This window comes from Lithobates pipiens, unplaced genomic scaffold (genome assembly GCF_037356315.1).
Source record: "Lithobates pipiens isolate NorthernLeopardFrog02 unplaced genomic scaffold, aLitPip1_a1.2 Scaffold_1, whole genome shotgun sequence".
In the NCBI taxonomy this organism is placed as follows: domain Eukaryota; kingdom Metazoa; phylum Chordata; class Amphibia; order Anura; family Ranidae; genus Lithobates; species Lithobates pipiens.
This window is the reverse complement of record NW_027507685.1, coordinates 237,831,853-237,856,749: the sequence shown is the minus strand read 5'-3', so window position 1 is coordinate 237,856,749 and position 24,897 is coordinate 237,831,853. Positions and strand designations below refer to the sequence as shown.

General features: G+C 42.0%; 1 protein-coding gene across 2 annotated transcripts; it reads right to left on the bottom strand.

The window, feature by feature from the left end:
• Positions 1–906: 906 nt before the first annotated feature.
• LOC143985802 (carbohydrate sulfotransferase 4-like) lies at positions 907–23,045 on the bottom strand. Of its 2 annotated transcripts, XR_013276048.1 has the most exons (3): positions 22,921–23,004; positions 6,422–6,509; positions 907–1,045 (listed from the first exon to the last, which is right to left on the bottom strand). XR_013276048.1 is itself a non-coding variant. In XM_077484748.1 (2 exons), the coding sequence occupies exon 2, from the start codon at positions 12,785–12,787 to the stop codon at positions 11,669–11,671; it is 1,119 nt and encodes a 372-aa protein (XP_077340874.1). In that variant the 5' UTR covers positions 12,788–12,800; positions 22,921–23,045; the 3' UTR covers positions 11,074–11,668. The 2 variants fall into 2 exon arrangements, 1 of the variants encoding a protein (XP_077340874.1); XM_077484748.1 differs by lacking the exons at positions 907–1,045; positions 6,422–6,509 and adding an exon at positions 11,074–12,800 and having other exon boundaries at positions 22,921–23,045.
• Between the last annotated feature and the right edge of the window lie 1,852 nt (positions 23,046–24,897).

Below are 24,897 nucleotides of genomic sequence, written 5' to 3'. Positions count from 1 at the left end.
ATATATATATAATTTTTTAATATATTTTTTCAGTCTTCAGACACTAGATGGCGTTAAGTATTACAGTAAATGCCTTTGATAATTAGCACCATCTAGTGTCCAAAAGTAGTAATTTCCTGTTTTAAATCAAGAATTGGGGACTCTAGGAATACCGGGGCAGTTGCTGAGGCTGCTCCCTTGGTATCCACACCCAAAAAACGCCGGAGGAGCCCAATGACCAAAGGATCCGGGCAAATCCAGCGCAAGCGGGACCCTAAAAATAGGGACCCACCAGGGCGAGCGCACATCTGCCAAATGGGAGAACACGACAAGGGATCCAAAGACAGACCCAAACTGCCCCCAGGGGGGAGCGGATCTCCTTTGCAGCAACACTATTGACAAAATATAAAAATAATTAAGACAATAATATTAAAGACACAGTACAATCAAAATAGTAGTATAGTAAACAAAGCATGGGAATAACCCCTACTTATGCATCACGACGACATAAGGAATAACAATCCCACTAAATATCGTGGTGAAAAACAAAAGATAATTAGTTATATAACTAAATATAAAAATAGAGGAACTCAAAAGGAGGACACTCACCCCTGTTGCTGTTCAGAGGTAGGTGCCTCATAAAACGGGTGTGTTATCCACCCAATGAATATAGCAATAGACTGAGTATAGCCTCAAGTAAAAAATAGACACAATACACATAACAGTACCATCATCCCAGTTGATAATTGTCAAGAATTGGGTACTCTAGGAATACCAGGGCAGTTGCTGAGGCTGCTACCTTGGTATCCACACCCAAAGACGTTTTTATAAGGACTATCTTGGGAACTTGATAGAAAATGCACAGAAAAAAAACTTGTATAAAAAATTACAAATGATTTAATAGAGACAAAAAGATGAATCCAACAAACATTCACAATGCTAAAATCATATACACCGCAGTTTAACAAACTACCGACGGGTTGCCCCGTAAGGTTTCTGTTGAAAAGGGTTGTAGGAAAATTTGCTCTACCGGTTTCGTGGCAAACCGCTTCTTCAGGAGGATAATCTACAGAATGAATAAAAATATTTACAAATAATCAAATAACAGCAAATAATATAATAGCATAACAGAAGATTTACAATAATTCAAACAGTAAGGGGATAAGCTCATCCTCAAAAGAGGAAGCAGTAAATCACAGGACCCATCATTGTACCCCCACGGCAGATGCAGGGGATTGTAAAGGACTCTTCAAATTTAAGCAGATATATATGGTATGAGAGTTATAGTGAGATGAGACACTAACCCATACACACCTAAAGAGCAATATATGAGTGAAAAGGGGTGAGAAATTAACTGTGTGCCTAAGGGCTGAAGAAAACAGCCTAAAGAGAAGGGTGCTTAATTGTGCATCCAGGTGCCCCAAACATACGAAAATTATATCACCAAGATACCTAACCAAATTAGGATGGAAAAGAATAAGGAATAAAGAAACTGTGAGAAGGGTGGATCCACCACAAAAAATAGAGTGAAAAGGAAAGCGTTGGTATCTATTTACTCGGTGTAACATCATCTTTCACATTATATGCAAAAATTGGGATAACTATACTGTGTTTGTTTTTTTTGTTTCATGAAAGTGTCCCTTTTCCCAAAAAGTTGCGTTTAAAACACCAGTGCACAAATACCGTGTGACATAAAATATTGCAACAATCGCCATTTTATTCTCTAGATTCTTTGCTACCGGTAATATATATATATAATGTTTGGGGGTTCTAAGTAATTTTCAATTCAATTGCAAAAAATAGAGATTTTAACTTGTAAACACCAAATATCAGAAATAGGCTTAGTCATGAAAGGGTTCATATCAATTCAAAATGGCCCCCAATGTATGTGTTTCCTAAAATACACCTCCTGCTGATTTCAGAGAAGCATCTATGACTTTGCATAGCAAGATGGAGCAGTGCATTTACTATGGTTGCTTTTCTAATTGTGATAACATGCAATGTTATCTAGACATGCAATGTGATTTATTAGCACATTGATAAGAGGGAAAAGGGGGCGCTAGGGAAGTCAAATATAAGCAGATTAAACTTTAGCTTTAAATACATTGAAAAATACTCTTGAAATTACATTAGAAGCTGTCTGAGAAAGTAAAGCACGCTAAAAGATCTCAAAAGGCAACATCTCATGCCGTGATCTAAAGAAATTGAGAAAACCAAATAATTGAGAAACAATATAATTGACATGTATCAGCCCTGGAAAGAGAGTTACAAAACCATTTCTAAGGCTTTGGGACTCCAGCGAACCACAGTGAGAGCTATTATCCACAAATGGAGAAATCCTGGAACAGTGGTGAACCTTCCCAGGAGTGGCCGGCCTCCCAAAATCACTCCAAGAGCACAACGACGACTCATCCAGGAGGTCATAAAAGAACCCAGAACAACATCGAAAGAACTGCAGGCCTCCCTTGCCTCCGGTAAGATCAGTGTTCATAATTCAACAATAAGAAAGAGACTGGGCAAAAATGGCGTCCATGGGAGAGTTCCAAGGCCAAAGCCACTGATGACCCAAAAGAACACAAAGTCTCATCTTACATCTTGATTATTCCCAAGACTTTTGGGTAGGGTTGTCCCGATACCACTTTTTTAAGACCGAGTACAAGTACCAATACTTTTTTTCAAGTACTCGCTGATACCGATACTTTTTTTGAATGTTATGTGACAGTTTTCAAAGCACAATACAGATTAGGTGGCACTGATCTGCAGCACTGATAGGATTAGGTGACACTGATATGCAGCACTGATAGATGGCGGGCACTGACAAATAGCAAGCACTGACAGATGGCACTGATGGCTGGCACTGACAGGTGGCTGGCACTGCTAGATAGCTGGCACTGATAGATGGCATTGACAGGTGGCGCTGGCACTGATAGATTGCACTAACAGGTGGCTGGCACTGGTAGATGGCACTGACAGGTGTCTGGCACTGATAGGCAGCACTTATGTGCATTGGCCAATGATAGGTGACATTTATGGGCACTGATAGGCAGGCCAGGCACTGTCATGCCATGAAGAAAGGCTGTCTGCGATACCCATCTTGGTACTCCTTGCACTCGGCCGCATTAAAAGCAGCAGCGGCCATCTTGTTACACCCAACGCGAACTAATGGGCTCAGTGTAATAAGATGTCCGCTGCTAGCTTGCTGCAGCCAAGTGCAGGGTGTACCATGATGGGCATCGGGATGTCCAACCACTGACATCGACACAGAGCGTCACTTCTGTTGTTCCTAGCTGCTGACTTCCGGTTTCGCAGGGTCGTTTTATTCATATCTCCCATGTATCGGATCCTGGCATCGGGAGCATTTGCGTGAGTACAAGTACTCTCGCAAATGCTCGGTATCGGTCCCGATACCGATACTAGTATCAGTATTGGGACAACCCTACTTTTGGGCAAACATTCTGTGGGCCGATAAGACAAAAGTTGAAGCTTTTTGAAAGATGGGCATCCCGTTACATCTTGCATAAACCAAACACAACATTTCATTAAAAAAAACATCATACCAACAGTCACACATGGTGGTGGAAGTGTGATGGTCTGGGCCTTCTTTGCAGCTTCAAGACTTGGACGACTTGCCATCATTGATGGAACCATGAATTCTGCACTCTACCAGAAAATCCTGAAAATGTCCGGCCATCAGTCCATGACCTCAATCTCAAGCGCACTTGGGTTATGTAGCAGGACAATGTTCTGAAACACACCAGCAAGTCAAGCCAAAATTCCTCGACAGCGATGTGAAAGACTCATTGCCAGTGATCTCAAATGCTTGATTGCAGTTGTTGCCGCCAAGGGAGGTACAACCACTTATTAGGTTTAGGGGGCGATTACTTTTTTACCAGGCTGATTTGGACAGCTTTTTTCCCTTAATACATAAAATCAGCATTTAATAACTGCATTTTGTATTAACTTGGGTTATCTTTGTGTAGTATTAAAATTTGTTTGAGGAGATAAATCATTTAAGTGTGACAAATATCTATCTATCTATCTATCTATCTATCTATCTATCTATCTATCTATCTATCTATCTATCTATCTATCTATCTATCTATCTATCTATCTATCTATCTATCTATCCTGTTAATTCCCTTGAACCCTTCCCCTAATATGTACAGTATATCCCACCAGTCCCCAGTAAGATTTAGGTCACTCAAGAAAACATTCACTGCAACTCCTCCCGTGTTTGGTGGAAAGTTCTTGGCCTGTGTCCCCCCCCCCCCACCCCCCACGCAGTGACGGAATTATAGGGGTCACCAAGATCGCCATGGCGACCAGGCCCCTTGCTGCAGGGGGCCCTCAGGCCCCCTGTACTTTTCCGTAGGAGGGGAGGCTGAGAGGAGCTCCTCTATCATCAGTCGAACTGAAATCGGCTCTGTGCGGGAGCTCCTCACATTAGGGTAAAGTGTGTGCTCTTTGTCTCCCCCTACAGTGCAGTACCCGGCAGGAAGAGCCAAGGTACTGTAAATGTCTGCCGTTTTTTTTTTTATAAGACTAGCTACTGCATTTGTGTTTATATGTGTGTGTGTGAGCATGCTTGTATGTGTGTGTGAGCATGCTTGTATGTGCGTGTGTGAGCATGCTTGTATGTGCGTGTGTGAGCATGCTTGTATGTGCGTGTGTGAGCATGCATGTATGTATGTGTGTGTGTGTGTGTGTGAGCATGCTTGTATGTGCGTGTGTGAGCATGCATGTATGTGTGTGTGTGTGAGCATGCTTGTATGTGTGTGTGTGTGTGTGTGAGCATGCATGTGTGTGAGCATGCATGTATGTGTGTGTGTGTGTGTGTGAGCATGCATGTGTGTGTGTGTGTGTAAGCATGTATGTGTGTGAGCATGTATGTGTGTGAGCATATGTGTGTGTGTTCATATATGTATGTGTATGTATGCATGTTTGTGTGCGCATGTATGTGAGTGTGCATGTATGCATATGTATGTATGTGAATGTGCATGTGTTTATCAGTGGCGGTGCATCCAAAAGGGTGCACAGGTGCCACCCCCTCTCTCCAGCCACACCCTCTATGACCAATGGATAGATTCATGCATAGCATAGCATGAATCTATCCATAGCCACTGCTGGCACCCCCATATTTAGGTGTCTGGTCCCTTTTGGGGTGTCGGGCGCCTGAATTACAGCGGCGGGGGGTGTTTTTGCAGCACCTGATTAGAGCCATGGGCTCTAATAGGCTTCAAAATAGGTGAACTGCGAGCGCCATGCTTGACGCTCACAGTCTGCCCAGGTGTGTTAGAAAAGTGAATTAATATTCACTTTCCTAACACTGAACCGCCTCTCCACCAATCAGGTGTGCGGGTCTGTTACCCATCACCTGATTGGCTGAAACGATAGGCGCAGCTATTGGACGCCTATCAGGAGGAGAGGACAGGAGATGAGGATGGCAGGAGATGCATGGAGGACCCCGCTCATGGCCGTTACCCGCTGCCCCACCCAGACAGGGTAAGTGGCGGGCAGACAGCGAGCGGGTGGTGGGGATTCACAGTGGCAGCATTTGATGGGCACACCTACAGCATTTGATGTGCACAGTGGCGGCATTTGATGGGCACAGTGGCAGCATTTGTTGGGTACACTGGCAGCATTTGATGGGCACAGCGGTGGCATTTGATGATGGGCACAGCGGCAGAGTCGGCACAGCGGCCTAGAGGCGATTCAGTTCGCATTGTGCGCTATATAAGTATTTCATTCATTCATTCATTCAGAGTTTGATGGGCACAGCGGCAGAATTTGATGGGCACAGCAGCAGAGTTTGATGGGCACAGTGGTGACATTTGATGGTACAGTGGTGGCGCTTGATGGTACAGTGGTGGCGTTTGATGGGCACAGTGGCTTTAATTGATGTTTTTTAAATCGGTTCCTTTATATGCGGCCACCCACTTGAGACTGGGCCCTGGTGTTCCACCATCGGGCTCGGAGAAAAGAGCCCTGTCCGGAGGTCGGGGGGGGGGGGGGCCCTCCAAGGTTTCCTGCATCGGGGGCCCTGAAGGTTCTAGTTACGCCACTGCCCCCACGGTAACATATTTCCAAACACCATAACTGCTTTTTATTATGTATTTTACATATTTACTGTAGTTTAAATACTTTTCTTTTATCTTTTTAATTTGTATGCCTTATAAGACCATTCCTGCTCAAGTCAAGCAAACAAAGGCACAGACGGCAATGCAAATTGGGTAAGATCGTTGCCAGCTGAGAAGCTGCAGGATGGACCCAATTGGTGGGGCCACAACATTTGGTGGAACACTAATTTCAATCTTCTTTCAGTCCTCTTTTTCCTGTGAGTTTTTTTTCCTAGGACACGATGGAAAGGGCATACAGCAGCATAAATTAAAGCGGTATTATTAAACCCTTCTGTTTTCCGCTGGTGATCTGACCAGTAACATACCTCCTGTATTATTGAGACACATCTCTAGATGAATGAGAACAGGAGGCTCAGTAGAACTTGAGCTGTTGAAAAACAGTGGACTTGCTGGCTGGAGAAAGTAGAAAATAGAAGAAATAAAACCTAAAAAATAAAATGAATGCAGCCATCACATCTAAAAATTAGTAAGCTGCAATATAATAAATGTTTGTTTTTGGTTTAATACTGCTTTAAGAATACAGACTTACAGCCATAGGCTGTCCACTTATCTCCAAATGAAAGGCACACTTACCAACACACCTCATTCTCTCCAGTAACAACCTTCCAATGCCAGATTTCCTTTCCCCTGCTGTATAAACAACTTCCTTTTTTAAAACACATTTTATTTACATTTTTTTATTATTAATATTATTTTTTCTTCCTAAGGCTGCCCCTGCCCTGGTCAAGCAAACACAGACAGGGATAGCAAGGCTGAAAAAAAAAATGCGCTTCCTGGTATGAAGGATGTACCACAGGTAATGGCCTACCTACTGCAGGTGTCATGTCAGAGCGTTGTGGGGGTTTGGTGACCAAGAAGTTCACTTTTATTAAAATAAAGCATAAAAGAAGAGAGCGCAAAGCCATCCAAGTGTAACTCGGCCTTAATGTGGTACAGTTAAAAACACTACAATGGCCAAACTCACATTCTGAGTGACCTGAGGAAGGAGGCCAGGCCTCCGAAACTCATTGTCATGGCAACTGTGTAATGTCCTCACTCTCTTCCCCCCTGTATCGTGTGGGTTTGCGTGCCCTCAGAGAACAGCTCCGGCTGAACTGGGCGCATGCGCATTAGGATCTGCACATCGAGCGTGGTGGTGGATAGCCTTGGATGTGCTGCCAGGATCCGGGCAGCTAGCTTGAACGTCCCAGGCTCTCCCTTTCATGTTGAGGTGGTTTTAGGAGTGCGGCCACGGTGGAATCCTTATACTGCCTCTATCTTCACACAATGTGAGTTTGACCATTGTAGTGTTTTTAACTGTACCATATTAGTAAGTCAAGTTACACTAGGGTGGCTTTGCGCTCTCTGCTTTTGTGTATTGTCTAGATGTGTTCCTGCCACCCAGAGGATCCATAGAGAGCAGCAGCACCCTTTGACTTGTCTAATTATCACCAATAGCCAGCTGGGGGGCTATACTAAACTGTTGCCCAGCACACCTGCCAGTTTATCTTATTGTGTGTATTTTTTTACTTTTATTGAAATGAATCAAGCTTGGATCACAGATGACTACCAAATCCCCGCCACTTTCCTCACTGATGGTCACCATTGCTGCCGCTGAGGCTAACATTTCTGCCTCTTGGGACCTTTCTTCTTTAATCACGTTCCCCTCCTTCCCTTGACCAAAACGAAATGACCCCCCTTAAATCCAAAAAGAGCTGACACTCTAAGGCCACTTTCACACGGACGGCTGTTCCGCCGCAGTTTAGCATGTTTATTTTTTTCTGTGAAATTCAAGACTCCAGGCACAGCGATCAGCTGCATTTGTACAGTGCAATTACCTGCGTTTATGTGCGTTTCTGTGCAGTTGCGTTTAGCTGCAGTTATCTAATATAGTCGTTCCCATAGCAACCCTTTTAAAAAAAAAATTTTTTTTTTTGGTCCCTTGAATCCCTTCTCACGCTGCTATCTGCAGTTGACACAAAAGACTGCGATTACCTGCGGTTATGTGCATATAGTTGCGCTACATCGCACCTGGACGCATTCAATTCTATTTTTGCTATTCGCACCGAACCGCATGTAATGAAATCGCAGCTAAATGCAGTGTGTGAATGGGGCCATAGGAAAGAATTGTGTGCTTTTAACTGCGGTAGAAAACTAGAAAATCTGCAGCTAAAAGCACCATTGTGAAAGGGGCCTAATGCCGTGTACACGCGATTGCACATTCCAACAACAAAATCCATGGGATTTTTTCCGACGAACGTTGACGGAAATTCCGAATGTCAAGAACACGGTGATGTACAACGAGCTGAGAAAATGAAAGTTCAATAGCCAGTGCGGCTCTTCTGCTTGATTCAAGCGATGCGTGGAACTTTGTGCGTGGGAATTATGTATTATTATGTACACACGATCGGAATTTCCGACAACTGATTTTTTTGTCAGAAAATTTGAGATTCAGATCTCAAATTTTGTGTGTCGGAAATTCCAATTAAAAATCTCAGAGGGAGCCTACACACGGTCGGAATTTCCGACAACAAGCTCCCATCGAACATTTTCCATTGGAAAATCCGACCATGTGTATGCGGCATTATTCTTTTGGAAGAGTACTCTTTGTGTCTTCTGTTTATGGCCAATTTGGCCTGTTTTCTCAGTCTTGAGAGTCTCTACATATAGTCCTGTGGTTGTTTTGAAAATGTGGTGCCCGAGACCCAGGGCGTAGAGTTGAGGGATCTGCCTAGTATTCAGAAGTACATCTGCCAAGGGGTAATGACTTTGCTGCAGTGCAGTTCCCAAGTTGTGGGTACAGTAAGATGTATATTTATAAAGCAATGAATGTGACTTTCACCAAACATTACTTGGTGGTGAATCAGTCACTGTCATTTAAACACATGCACCAAGAACATTCACCTGCATCGTATGCTTCATGAATGTCATATTCACTCCTTCAGGCCCCATTCACACCTCAGCGTTTTTCAATTATTCTCTGTGGAGACGGTTCACATCTCCACTACGGGTCGCCTCAAGCGAAACGCCTGAAGCTCAAAAAAGTTCTGGAGCTTTTTTTGTAGCCTGAATCGGGCAAATTTTAGGGTTTTTGGCATGTTTTGATTTCCATAGAGATTAATAGAAATGCGCCCGGGCTTCTTTGAGCCTTGTACCTCTGTCACCACATTCAGGTGTGCTTGGACCAGGGCCGCAAGGGAAGCCCTCTCGTCAACTCGGCCTCCAACCAAGGTACGTGACACCCTAACGCCTAACCCCTAATCCTAATCCTAACCTTAACTCGAACCCTTTACCCTAACGAAAACAAATAATAATAAATTAACAATAATCATTTAAAAAAAAATGAAAGCTAATGGGGAAGCTAAAAAATCTGAAATACCTAGCAACAAATGATGCAACAGATGATAGTTTTCTCTATTTGGTAATAAAAAAAAATGCCAAAGCTCAAAAACGATGCATAGAAATGCGCAAGGCGTGCATATAAATGTGCCAAAATCACACATTAAAACTCGCCAAGAAATGCCACAACAAACTCTCAAAGACACTGCGCTCAGGTGTGGGTGCAGCCTTATAACTACTTGCCTACTGGCCACTTTTACCCCCTTCCTGCCCAGGCCAATTTTCAGCTTTCAGCGCTGTCGCAGTTTGAATGACAATTGCGCGGTCATGCAGCACTGTACACATTTGACATTTTTAGCATTTTGTTCACACAAATAGAGCTTTCTTTTGGTGATATTTAATCACCAGGTTTTTCTGTTATCAAAATTTGCAAATAAATAATCTTTCTTCATAAATTTGGGTCAAAATGTATTCTGCTACGTTGCTTTAGTGATAATAACCTATGCTCACCCCCAGGACTTTTCCCCATTCTCTCCCATCCTATAGAACTCCCTACCACAGCCTACCCCAGCCCAACCTGCATATGACTATTTCCTACTCTGCTTGCTTTTAGACGATCTCTGAAAACCCTTCTCTTCAGAGAAGCCTACCCTACCTACACTTAACAACTGTACTTTTATTTTCTCCATCAGATCATTCCCCACAGTTATTACCTTTTGGATCACATGACCCTTCCTCCTAGATTGTAAGCTCTAAGGAGCTCCTGTATTGAATATTGTTACTGTACTGTCTGCCCTAATTTTGTAAAGTGCTGCACAAAATGTTGGAGCTATATAAATCCTGTATAATAATAATAATAAAATCAGTGTATATTATGCCGCGTACACACGAGCGGATTGTATGGCATACTTAGTCCGTCGAAACACATTTCAGCGGACAATCCGCTCGTGTGTGGGCTTCAGTGGACTTTTTCAGCGTGCAGTCCGGAGTACTAAGAATTTCGTTTTTTCCGAAATTCTGTCCGTCGTACTTTGGTTTCAGCGGACAATACGGTCGTCAGTATGCTAGTCGGACGGACTAAGAATGGTGCATGCCCAGAAAGGATTTACAGGGCTTTGCTGTGTCTTGGACTTCCTATTTCTAGTCCCGTCGTACGTGCTGTACGTCATCGTGCAAGCTTTCATCGGACTGTTTGGGTATCCGTGTGTGGTCAAGTACATTCAGTGGAAAGTACGACGGATTGTCCGTCGGATTGTATGACGGACTAAGTACGCCATACAATCCGCTCGTGTGTACGCGGCATTATTTAGTCTTTAGGAAAGTTATAGAGTCCACAAATTATATCTGGAAAATCGATCAGCCCTGATTTACTAACCTATCTCATTTCTTGAGGCCTGAAAATACCAGAACAGCTCCATCACACGCCAAATGACCCCTTTTTGGAATGTAGACAATCGACGGTATTTGGTAAGAGGCATGGTGGGTTTTTTGAAGTTGCAATTTTTGTCACAATTATTTGGAAAATAGTGTTCATAGTGTGCAGTGACACACTATGAACTGCAATTCAAAGAACTCAAAACTTAATACATACTTTAACATAATAATATCACTTGAAAAGTCTTTTAATTATTAGCTTTCATAAAAAATTACATCTGGTTCATTAATTTATTAATTTCTATAATGGTAGTTTTTTCTAAAAAATATTCAATTATCAATCTATTTATCTATCTATCTATCTATCTATCTATCTATCTATCTATCTATCTATCTATCTATCTATCTATCTATCTATCTATCCATCTATCTATCTATCTATCCATCTATTATCGCAATTGCCTTCACTTTATATCCAGGTAAACATTCTTCACCATCTAGCTAAAACAGTTTTTATTTCTGGTTGTGTTTCTGCTAAAGAGAATCTCCCCAGCTCCTTTAATGGTGCCTCGGGGGCAGAAAGTAAAGGAAAATCTTGCTTAGGAGATATAGATAACAGAACAAAAGCAAGGTTTCCAAAGGTTTTTCACTCTATCCAGATCTTAAAAAAATATACTGCAGTATAAACAAAAATAAGTAGTATAACAATATGACAGATAACAAAGGTAAAAAGAAAAAAGTCAGGTTCTCCATTTTAATGGTTCACCTACAGTACATTCCTACTTTTCCTTCTACTTTCAAAATTGTTAAAGTTGTAAACTTTTAAAAGCCTTTGTTTTATAGACAGTTTCTGTAGCACACTATAAAATTAGATTGACAGTCATATTTTTTTGCTCTTTTATGGATTTCACTGGCAAATAACCAAAATTTTCCATGGCATCTTTGCAAACCTGTTCAATCTCCTTCACTTTTTTAAAGTCCATTATCGTTCTCCACTTTTGTACAACTTTTGAGGATTGCCTTGAAAACGACAAGAACCCACTTTTCTGTCTATCCTCGGAGTGTGTAATGTTATAGATCCATCGGTTCAGATTATCAGACGTTTTTAGACCAGCAAATTTATAAATCTCTTTGACATTTTTAATGGGCTCCAATGCCAGATCTTCATGACGTAAAAGCATGTATCGCCCGTTCAGTGAATGTCCTGCTGCCTTGGCCAGTTTGTTTATGGCTACCTGAGCATTGCAGATCTTTGCCATGACCTGGTTGACAGTAATCTTGTTGTTTTGAGTTTCCTTCTTAAGTACGATTTGGTCATCAATAGAGAGACTAAAATGTTTCCTTGACAATGCAACAGCTCGAGGATCTCTTACAAGGTGCAGAATCCTTAGGTCAAGAGCAGGGTCTCGGAAAAGTGGAAGCAGGACAGATAAGTCAAGAATGCGAACTGTTTTCATTACTATGTGACTGTATGTGGTACACGCCTCTGCCATTCTATTCAACGACGTGTTTCTACAACGGTACAAGCATTTCTGACGATCAAAACCTTCAGAAGGGATGTAACCAAAGCAAGATGGTGGAGAACACAAAGCGCGGCTCTCCGCAAAGAAACCCATTTCAGAAATCCGCTGCCCACCTCCGGGAAGGTATTGTTTCAGTGGAGACACATCACAAGTAAAAAGTGATCGGAAGAGATCCCTGACCAGGTAGTGAAGTAGCTCAGCACTCTCCCTCCTAAACCTCATCCACACGGAACGTCCAGGCTCAAAGAGGTAGAAGACATCTTGGTGGTGGTTGAAGATCTGCCCAAGGAATGAAGAACCAGAGCGCCAGGAAGATAATATGAGGAGGTGCACAGGCCTCTTCTGGTATTTATGGGAAGAGGAGATAAAGGAAATATGGCTGAAATAGACAAACTGGTAAAAGAAGAAAAGGAAGAAGAACAAGAGGGAGAGAAAGAAAATGAAGCGAATGGACATGGTCTAACTGAACCTAGGGGTGAGAAAAGAAAAAGGAAGATGTTAAATAGAACAATAAAAAGTGAGAAGGCTTTGAAGCTAAACAATTATGCATGGAGGAAACCAAGGCGCTTATATCTTTGAAGGTTACCATTCATCCAGGTCGTGGTATAGCTAGTAGTTTTTAGCAACACTCAACTGGACATCTGTAAAGGTAAGCATTTCCAAGCAGTTTTTTTCAGTTCTAATGTGTATCAGAAGTACTATTAGCTACAACAGAATCATTGTAGACATGAGTAACTCATTCAACTTAATCCAATGTCAAGGAAAATGCTGATTGCCTTCCTACATTCAAAGACTTTGAGGTGCACATTTTGGACAGAGAGGACACTGGTTTACAAAAAGCTGGAAATAGGTAATCAGTGTCAAACCAGAACAACCATCCCTAAACAGGTGTCAGGAAAACTGAGTTCATGCCTGTGCTCAAGTGCACAAAAGTAAAACCGTGCGCGCATCAACACTTTAACACCCTATACATGAGCATAGCGCACTGCAAGACTCAGGATCATTGCTGAGTGGTCATCAGCTCCTGTGATCAGACCCTGCTTGTTCCTGTGCTATACCCTTCTGACTACGCCCAATCTTGATCCTTCCGGACCTTTGTCTTACTTCTTGACTCTGCACCTTACTTTTCCCTTAGGCTTGACTGCTGCTCATCTGATGCTGACTTTGGCCTGGAACCTGTTTACACTCTCATTTTATGAATTTGTGCTTCTTCTGCCCACCCATTGCCTTCTTCTGCCTGTTTGACCATGTTCTTGCCTCCTGCTTCTACCAGCTCTGTGATGACATTCGGCTCGAGTCCCTGTTCCTCAGCTACCATCACAAGATCCAGTTCTTATGCTGGCCAGGACTTATTACAGGCTGCACCTGTCCTACCCTGTCATCAATCTCAGGGGACAAGCAGGACAGGATATGTAAGGGAGAGTCCAGGGGCGGACTGACAACTCATGGGGCCCCCAGGCAATAGGAGATTATGGGGCCCCCAGGCAATGACAGATTATGGGGCCTCCAGGCAATCACAGATTATGGAGCCACACAGTATACACACACACACACACACACACACACACAGTATACAATCACACAGTATACACAGACATGTTTCTATTGGCTGAAAGGTACTGAAGAGGCGGTGCAGCTATAATCTCAGGATTTTTAGACCAAAAGGATGTCGGTAAGGGGCATTTCAGAGACAGATGTAAAAAAAAAAACACACATTTTTACATATTGTCCCTGGTTTTACTGAGGCTGGCAACCCTCATGGGGCCCCCTAGTGGCATGGGGCCCTTGGGCAGTGCCCGAGTGGCCCAATGGTCAGTCCGCCCCTGGGAGAGTCTACTCATCAGTTTGGCCTCTACCAGGTATGTGAAAACAGGGGGTGGGGACATTCCACACCTACTTATAATACTGTACCCATTCCAGACTTTATGGTACCATGGAAATGGTTTATGCACTAAGAATAGGGAGGCTTCACAACCTTTCACACCTACCATCCTGTTCTTGGGCAATAAACATCTGCCTTGACACATTCCATGGTGATTGACTCCATCGATGTGACTGCGTTACCTATGTAGCTATAAATTCTGGGGTATGTTCATGACACTCATTAAAACTGAGGAAGCTCTGTGGATGAGCATCAAAACATCTTGCAGAACACGTCCAGCTGAATGTGACTATGCTAAGGTGCACATAATGAGTCTAGTGATTGTGATGGCCTTGTATGGAACATACACTGAAAAGTAATATGAGCTGAGCGATTTCACCACTTTGCTGCAATTGAGCAGGAGGATCTGGTGAAATTAACAATTATTTATTTATATAACAGAAATATTAATGTTAATATAATTAAAGCCCATCCCCAAGAAACTTCCCAACACTCTCCGATTGTTCTTTATAAATTAGTAGTAGATCCAAAAACACTTTCATGTACCATGCTGCAGATTTGCCTTTCTCCAACCCTGTGGCAAATCACGGGGTCTTATTGGCTCCCTTGAAGGTGTGTGGATGAGCACTACATATTATTCTTGAAAAACCTAATACTTATTGGCTTCTAGGCAATGCAGCCATTCAGTAGGACATTTGGTGGATATGAGGTGGATTTGGAAGACAATGTCATATTATTGATCCTATGGTTGTGATTGCATCCCCTTGGGAGCAGCAGGGAGAATTTTGCCCTATTTTGTGATATCCTCTGCGGGTCTTTTCCTCCTCTTGCTCGTTAAGTGTCCAACCCATAGGACTGGTTGGACACTTAAACAGGAGCATGACACTTGATTTTATAATGGCTGAAGATTATTTCAGACCTACTCCCATTGTCATTCTTTTCCTGCTCATGGAAGCGCTGTGAGAAAACATTCTGGGTTTTTGGAAACCTTATTAACCGCTTGCTTACAGGGCACTTATACTCCCTACCTGCCCAGGCCAATATTCAGCTTTCAGAGCTCTCACATTTTGAATGACAATTGAGCGGTCATGTAAACACTGTACCCAAATAAAATTTTTATCATTTTTTTCACACAAATAGAGCTTTCTTTTGGTAGTATTTAATCACTGAGTTTTTTATTTTTTGATAAACAAACAAAAAAAGACCAACATAAAAAAAAAAAAAAATCCAAAATGTTTTTCATATTTTGTTAAAATTATATATATATATATATATATATATATATATATATATATATATATATATATATATCCACAACGGTTTTGTTGTCTGAAAATCCGATCGTGTGTACGCGCCATTAGTGTTAGGAAGGTGAGGGAGCTTTTTCAGGAGTAGTTAGGGTTAAGCTGGAATTCCACTTTAGCCATTGGCCTACTGGGTATTCCTGCCCAGGCCAATTTTCAGCTTTCAGCGCTGTCACACTTTGAATGACAATTGCGCGGTCATGCAACAGTGTACCCAAACGATTTATTTTTTTACTTTTTCACACAAATAGAGCTTTCTTTTGGTGGTATTTATGGTTAAATATATTTTTTTATTATTAATTTTCAAGTAAAGCATTAGGGAATACAAAATTAAGAAAAAGAGGAAGGGAGACCAGTGGTAAACAAATACCCCAAACCATTCGGTACATAACATAAAAATATACAGGTGTGAGTAACAATCCTCAGAATTGTAATCAGTACCAAAAACAGTCATGTTTCCTGCGTGGGTAGACGCAGAAGTCTAGAGAGAGTCTACAGAGAGAAGAGGGGGGGGGGGAGGGCATGAGGATAAAGAGGGAGGGGAGGGGGGGTAGAGGGTAAGGGAAAGACATATATACAGTGTATCTGAAGTGTACTCTAAACGTAGTGGCTGGAAAGCGACCATCGGTAGTGTAATCTCTGCCACACAAGGCCCCTGTTCTCTGGGGATAATTTGGGCATGGGCATCCAAAACAAAGGATGACTCTTCATAAAGACAGTCTGTGTAGAAGTTCATGTGAGGATGAATAATGGAGCCAGATATACCACAGTTTGAGGTGTTTGTCCCAAGTGTCACCTTCTCTAGCTTACATCTCCTCCATGAGCATGGCGTAGTTGAGGATATCAATCCACTTATGAAGGGGCAGAACAACCTCTGATTTCTAGAACTTTGTTATCAGTTGGCGTGCTGCTGACATAAAAGAAAATCTGAGGAGGTTTGTTTTATGGGATTTAGCTAGGCCCCCGGTAGGATGGATAGAAGGGCCACCTTAGGGGAAGGGGTGAGAGAGTCATCATACATTTTGTTATAAACCTCAAAAATCAGTTTCCAGAAAGGAGCGAACTCGACTGCATTCCCACCAAACATGGAGGTAGGTTCCTCTTCCTCTGTGACTACGCCAGCACGTATCACGAGTGTTGGGGAAAATTCGGTTAACAGTGACTGGCTCTCTATACCATCTAGAGAGCAGTTTGTAGTTGTTCTCTTGGGTGAAACTGGAGATCGAAGATTTGTGGGTGAATGTAAATAAGGCTGCCTCAGGAGGATCCTTAAAGGATTCTTAAAGGGGATGGTCACCAAGGACTACACAGTTATACAAGTCCATGCTGTTACCTTACAGTAGTAAGGTAAGGGGACACCCATATAATTACCACGAAAGGAACGCACAGGATATCCACCACTTGCAGCACTTTTACACCGAAGTTTGTGTATAAGCACCAGCACTTTATTCTTTGGATTCAAATTACCATCACACTGTGCACCCTAGAAGTTTTTTTTTTACGAATGGGAATATTTATGGACATTTTAAATTATATATGATTTTTTTTTTTTTTTGCTTGATGCATTTTTACTCTGTTGTGTATATCTGTGATTGCACGTTGAGATGCTAGCACTTTATCATTTTGTTTTAGCACGTGGGTTTACCATCACCAATATTTATTGCTACATCTGCACTGGATCTTAGCACACACTCCGTATACGCAAACGTATATATTTTTTTATTTATGTTTTTTATGCTGGTCATGTTTTTAAAAATAAGCACTTTGTTGCACATCGGAAAATTGATACCATCTTTAAATTTCAAATATTCACCTACGCTATTATATTATCTAAAATATTTCTGTCTACTACTAGTGGAGCTATTATCTAGTGTGATCTGATTTTAGTCCTTCTGTACTACTTACCTTTTTCATAAATGAGGTTTGCCATTCTCCCGTAGAGATCTCTGTTCCTAGGTTTCTGGACCATTTTTATATATAGGTGGGTAAAGTGTTATGTGTGTGGGAAAGGATCTCTTTGTATATTAGAGATAGAGTATGCCTAGGGACCTGAGAAAGACCACACATTCTCTCAAAATCCGAAAGGGCTCTATGTATCTGGCCAGATAAGTGTAGGGTGTTGCAGACATCATAGATAACCAGTAAGTTGTGGGGAATTGGTGCCCGACTTAGGGTCGAAAACAGCCCATCGTAGCATGAACAAATAAACAAGCTGTAGGCCACACCCTTTTGGTGGTATTTAACCCTTTCACGACTAAGCCTATTTTTGACATTTGGTGTTTACAAGTTAAAATCCATATTTTTTGCTAGAAAATTACTTGGAACCCCCAAACATTATATATATATATATATATATATATATATATATTTAGCAGAGACTCTAGAGAATAAAACGGCGATTGTTGCAATACTTTATGTCACACGGTATTTGCGCAGCAGTGTTTTAAACGCAACTTTTTGGGAAAAGGGACACTTTCATGAATTTAAAAAAAACGAAACAGTAAAATTAGCCCAATTTTTTTGCATAATGTGAAAGATAATGTTACGCCAAGATGTAAACATCCCTTGTGACAGTAATAGGTGGTGACAGGTATTCTTTTTGGACCCCCCATCCCTCCTTTACACTTCAAAGTATTCAGATCGCCGTTTTCGGCGATTCTGAATACTGTTTATATTTTTTAAATCCGGCAGCCGGCAGCAGAGTAAACGGGAAGGGACTTCATGACGTCGCTTCCGTGTTTACAATTAGGAGACTGGAATTCCAGTCCCTCCCTAACTGCCAGAATCGGCGGATGTGCGATCGGTGCTCCCGAGCCCCGGTAAGAGCGGCGTGAGGTGGCGGGAAGGGGAACGTCCCCTCCCGCTCCTCCGGCATAACAGCCAAGCAGCTTTTAGCTGCATCGGTTGTAATGTCTGGAAAGCCGATCGCCCACTGTGAAAATCAGTACCGGGATGATGCCTGCAGGTGCGGGCATCATCCCGGTATAACCCCCCGGAAGCCGAGTACGCACATCTGCGTACGCTCGGCGTCAAGGGGTTAATCACTGCTGGGTTTTTTATTTTTTTGCTAAACAAATGAAAATGTAGAAAAAACAAAAATGTCAGTTTGTTATAAAATTTCCCAAACAGGTAATTTTTTCTGCTTCACTAAGGTGCGCTAATGAGGCTGCAATGATGGGCTCTGATAAGCTGCCGTTTATGGCAGAGGACTCACATGGGTTTGCCGTTCCTTCAGAGTGCATGCGCTGTGATGTCACCGGCTGCATGTACAGTAAATATCTCCTAAACGGTGCATGTTTAGGAGATATTTACACTACCTATAGGTAAGCCTTATTATAGGCCTAGACCTATAGGTAAAATTAATGCATGGGAGTTTACTCTCACTTTAAGAACGGAATGGTTAAGACCCTTATCAGTTTATTTGTCATCTTTGTCCCTTTGGGGAGACTTTCTTTGACCTGTAGACACTGCAGGAAGTTAAATAGAAAACATGTGAAATGAGCTGAAGGTTCGAGTTACCAAACGTCAGCCTCAAAACCTTAATGGTTTGGAGAGGATCTGCAAAGAGGAGCTGGACAAAATCCCTCCTGAGATGTGTGCAAACCTGGTGGCCAACTACAAAAAATGTCTGACCTCTGTGATTGCCAACAAGGGTTTTGCCACCAAGTATTAAGTCATGTTTTGGGGTCAAATACTTATTTCACTCATTAAAATGCAAATCAATATATAACTTTGATCATTTCTTTGTCAGTGGGAAAACGTACAAAATCAGCAGGAGATCAAATAATTTTTCCCCCTCACTGTATTTAAGGTGTACAAAAATAAGGGCGTAACTAAAAGCAATATGGGTAGGTTAACTGGTTCCAGACCGGCGCACGCCGATGTACATCGGCAGAATGGCATGGCAAATGGGCGTACCTGCACATCCTTTTAAATTTGCCACAGCGCCATCGCGTGCGCACTGGCTGGGACCTCTGTGAGTCGGGTCAGGCCGATCTCCGCAGGGATACTTGTGATCGCCTCGCAGAGAGGAAGAACAGGGAGATGCTAATGTAAACAAGCATCTCCCCGTTCTGCCTAGCGACAGAGTCACTGATCTCTGCTCCCTGTGATCGGGAGCAGAGATCAGTGACGTGTCACACGTAGCTACGCCCCCCCCACAGTTAGAATCACTCCCCAGGACACACATAACCCTTACACTGCCCTCTAGTGGTTAACCCCTTCACTGCCAGTGTCATTTACACAGGAATAAGTGCATTTGTATAGCACTGATTGCTGTATAAATGACAATGGTCCCAAAAATGTGTCAAAAATGTCCGATGTGTCCGCCATAATGTCACAGTCACGATAAAAATCACTGATTGCTGCCATTACTAGTAAAAAAAAAAATTATTAATAAAAATGGCATAACACTATCCCCTATTTTGTAAACGCTATAACTTTTGCACAAACCAATCAATCAACTCTTATTGCGATTTTTTTTTTAATCAAAAATATGTAGAAGAATACATATCGGCCTAAACTGAGGAAAAAAAAAGTTTTTTTTATATATTTTTGGGGGATATTTATTATAGCAAAATGTAAAAAATAATGCATTTTTTTCAAAATTGTTGCTTTTTGTTTGTTTATAGCGCAAAAAATAAAAGCCGCAGGGGTGATCAAATACCACCAAAAGAAAGCTCTATTTGTGGGAAAAAAAGGACGTCAATTTTGTTTGGAAGCCACGTCGCGCGACCGCGTAATTGTCAGTTAAAGTGACGCAGTGCCGAATCACAAAAATTGCTCTGGTCAGGAAGGGGGTAAAATCTTCCAGGGCTGAAGTATTTAAAAAAAAAAAAAAAACAGAGACAGAATTGACCATCTGGAACACATGCTAGCCTTGGAGGAAGACAGAACAGAGTCATATTGGCTCACATGTACGGTATGGTCCCATTTTCGCTATTCCTCTAATTTTACGTTCTTCATATCAGATGTGGGTTGAATGTTTGGATATTTCCTGGATCTACATGTTTGCGTCCCTCTTTTTCTTTCCTTCCTCCCCCTATTTTTATTTTCTTCTTTCCTTCCCCTTGCCTTCCGTACCTATCCATGCTTCTTCCCCCTCATCAGTCAACATGACAACTGCCCCATTATGCACACACTACTCAGGAGAAATAGTTTGAGAGGGGGTCCCTCCTTGTTTATACTAATTTTTGATACAATGCTGGGTTATCGCATATTAAATAAAACTTTTTGGTTTCTTACATGTATGGTGCAACTTGTCAAGTCAGTGCAGTGTGAACTGGGGATAAATATAAAATTTAAAAACAAAAAAACAAAAAACACAAGATCTATTTTGCCAAAATCACTTCACACATCCTATTACCATATACCGGTAATTTCCCCACTTTTCCTACCATTCTGGTCAAACAAACCCACCTAAATGACCCAATTTGTTTTTTGTACTCTTTTCATTTCTTTTTTCTTTATAATCCTCATTTCCTCTCTCTCTTCTTCACTCCTTCTCATGAAGTTTTTTAAGTTGATTCGTAATATTAAATTTATTTTAATATTTTATTTTATTTCTTTATGTCAATTTTTTTTTAATTTTTTTTTTGTATTACTTTATTTATTTATTTAAATGATTGAAGTAGAACTAAAGGCATTTTTTTCCCCCATTTTGGATAATCTAATGCCGCGTACAAGCATATTGGACATAGTGTCACACAAAACTCCAAAAATGGGCTGGTCAAAATTCTTGGCACCCTTTAAACTCACCTGGGGCAAGTAACAGGTGTGGGCAATATAAAGAGAGGAGAAGTTCACTTATGCCGCGTACACGCGATCAGAAAAATTCGGCCAGCAAAAGACAGATGAGAGCTTTTCATCGGAAAATGCGACCGTGTGTATGCTCCATTGGAATTTAGCTGGCCGAATTCCTGCCAGCAAAAAATTTGATAGCATGTTCTCAATTTTCCAGACGGAAAAACTTTCTATCGGAAATTCTGATCGTGTGTATGCAATTCCAATGCGCAAAAACTCACGCATGCTCAGATTCAACTATGAGATGGAAGCTATTGGCTATTGAACTTCCTTTTTCTGTTGTACGTGATGTACGTCACTGCGTTCTTGGTGGTCGGAATTTGGTGTGACCGTGTTTATACAAGACAGCTTGAGCAAAATCCCATCGGAATTCCAGGAAAACCATCAGAGCTTTTTCCGACCAAAATTCCGATTGTTTGTACGCGGCATAAGGAAGGATTTTAGCCCTAGGTTCAGGTTTTTTGCCTTCTACGTCCCATTAGGAAAATTTCCATTCACTTCCTTTTCCCATAACCAAAACAGGAAGTCAAAGGAAATCCCTCCAAAAGTGATGTAAACCCTGGGTATCACCAGAAATGGTGTCCCCATTGGTAGATTTATTTTTCTCTATTACTATTCTGGTGGCAACCTGAAATTCAGGATTTTCTTTCATGTTCACTCTTGGTGCTAATGGTAAACAGGACAGAGACGGTGAATCTCTCTAAGCCCTTGTACACACGGTCGGACATTCCGACAACCAAATCCGTCGGATTTTGTCCTACGGATTTTGTCCGAAGGTTGTCGGAAAATCCGATCGTTCAGAACGTGATGACGTTATTACGTTACAACGGGACTACGTTCAGGCTAGTAGCCAATAGCTTTGGTGTAGGAATTTGATCTGAGCATGCGTGGCACTTTGTCGGATCGGAATTCTCTACACACAATCAGAGTATGTTCGATCGGAGCATTTTGTCGGAAAATTTTACCAACAAGTTGGAAAACTTGGTCTGTCGGATACTCAAACGGAAACAGTCCGATGGAGACCACACACAGTCGGAATATCCGACAAAACGGTCCGATCGGACACATTCCGTCGGAATCTCCGACTGTGTGTACAAGGGCTAAGGCTGGATTCACACCTATGCATTTTTAGGGCTTGCAGATTTGGACTACAGTCCATTTATCATGGTTTCCTATGGAACACCTTCTGTAGTGCAAATCTGCAAAATGTAAAAAGTACTAAAAATGCCATAGGTGTGAATCCAGCCTAATGGGGACACAGACATCAATAAAAACCCGACAGGTGTTCTATTCTCTCTTCACTTTATCCAAAACTAAAAAAATAAAATAAAAAAAAACATTTTGCCTTTATTTATGCTTTAATATGTTACATGATTCTCTGCAATATTTAATGCACTTTTATGACACCTCTGCAAAGTACATATACTTTAGAAACAATGTATTGATTGCACTGCTAACATCCTGCACAAGATAAAAAAAAATAAAAAATGTATTCAAAAAACAAAACACAGTAATAAAAATGGTAAATCAGACTATAGGAGGATCAACATTTGAAAGATGATTCTATTTAAATCTGGAAGAAGAAGTAATAATTTCTATACCTTGAGTGCCCGGCTTGTTTAGAGGGATCGGCAGATTTCTGCTTTCTGAAGATTAACTTCAAGTTCAAAAGATTTACAGGTGGCAGGAAAATGCTAAAAAAAAAAAAAAAAAAAAAAAAAAGGTACAGCCCACAACAAATGCCTGTCGTTTGACTATTTCCTCTGTAAAGTGCAGAACAATTTGAACGGTGAAAGCACTGCAACAAATCAAGTGAGATAACTCATTATTTCTAGCCCAAGTAATCTTTCCACCTGGCTGTGCAGAACTTTCTGTTCTCTGCAGAAAACAAGAAAGGGCACTTGGCAAAAACTGGTTAAGATAAATGTGTGATTTGGTTATGATTGGAGTGGGAATTTTAGTTAAAGAGGGATTCCACTAAAAAAAAAAAAAAATATTAAAAGCCAGCAGCTATAAATACTACAGCTGCTGACCTTTAATAAATGGACACTCACCTGTCCCGGGTTCCAGCGATGCCGGCAGCCGAGGCCGATCGATCGCTCGGCTCTCGGCTGCTGCCGCCACCATTCTAGGTGAGGTAATCAGGAAGTGAAGCGAATCGGCTTCACTTCCCGGTTCCCTACTGCGCATGCGCGAGTCGCACAGCGCAATAGGAAATCTCCGCGCTGTCACTGGGACCCGTGTGTGTCCCAGCAGACAGCGCGGCAGGGCAGGAAATGGCGTAGACTCCCACGGGAGTCTATGCCCGGAAGTGGGTGTAAATACCTGTCTTTGACAGGTATCTCCACCCCCCTCCCCCCTGAAAGGTGTCAATTGTGACACCGGAGGGGGGGAGGGATCCGATCAGCGGAGGTTCCACTTTAGGGTGGAATCCCGCTTTAAGCTTGAGGTATGGTTTTATGGTTCTCTAGTCTGGATTTATTAAAGCTCTCACCCTCCCCCACCCTTTACCTCCAGCCTCCCCTATTAATAGTTAAACAAAAAAGGCCCTTTTAGTTACCTAAATCTGCAGTTACAAGACACATCTTCTGAACTGGAGGTTCCTTCTTTGGACGCACACATTGGTGCTTGGTTGATGTCTTCTTTGTGTGCACATGTTGTTGCTTGGTTGATGTCTTCTACAGGTGTACACACTACTAGCTGGCTGATGTCTTCTTCAGGCGTACACATTGCTACCTGGATGATGTATTCTTCAGATGTACACATTGCTACCTGGGTGATGTCTTCTTCAGGTGTACACATTGCTAGCTGGGTGATGTCTTCTTCAGGTGTACACATTGCTAGCTGAGTGATGTCTTCTTCAGATGTACACATTGCTAGCTGGGTGATGTCTTCTTCAGGTGTACACATTGCTAGCTGGGTGATGTCTTCTTCAGGTGTACACATTGCTAGCTGGGTGATGTCTTCTTCAGGTGTACACATTGCTAGCTGGGTGATGTCTTCTTCAGATGTACACATTGCTAGCTGGGTGATGTCTTCTTCAGATGTACACATTGCTAGCTGGATGATGTCTTCTTCAGGTGTACACATTGCTAGCTGGGTGATGTCTTCTTCAGATGTACACATTGCTAGCTGGGTGATGTCTTCTTCAGGTGTACACATTGCTAGCTGGGTGATGTCTTCTTCAGGTGTACACATTGCTAGCTGGATGATGTCTTCTTCAGATGTACACATTGCTAGCTGGATGATATCTTCTTCAGATGTACACATTGCTAGCTGGGTGATGTCTTCTTCAGATGTACACATTGCTAGCTGGATGATGTCTTCTTCAGATGTACACATTGTTAGCTGGATGATGTTTTCTTCAGGTGTACACATTGCTAGCTGGATGATGTCTTCTTCAGGTGTACACATTGCTAGCTGAATGATGTCTTCTTCAGGTGTACACATTGCTAGCTGGATGATGTCTTCTTCAGGTGTACACGCTGCTAGCTGGATGATGTCTTCTTCAGATGTACACGCTGCTTGCTGGGTGATGTCTTCTTCATGTGTACACATTGCTAGCTGGATGATGTCTT

Excerpts from the sequence above, each read along its gene's own strand:
- LOC143985802 (XM_077484748.1), bottom strand. The coding sequence starts at position 12,787 with ATGTCCATTCGCTTCATTTTCTTTCTCTCCCTCTTGTTCTTCTTCCTT.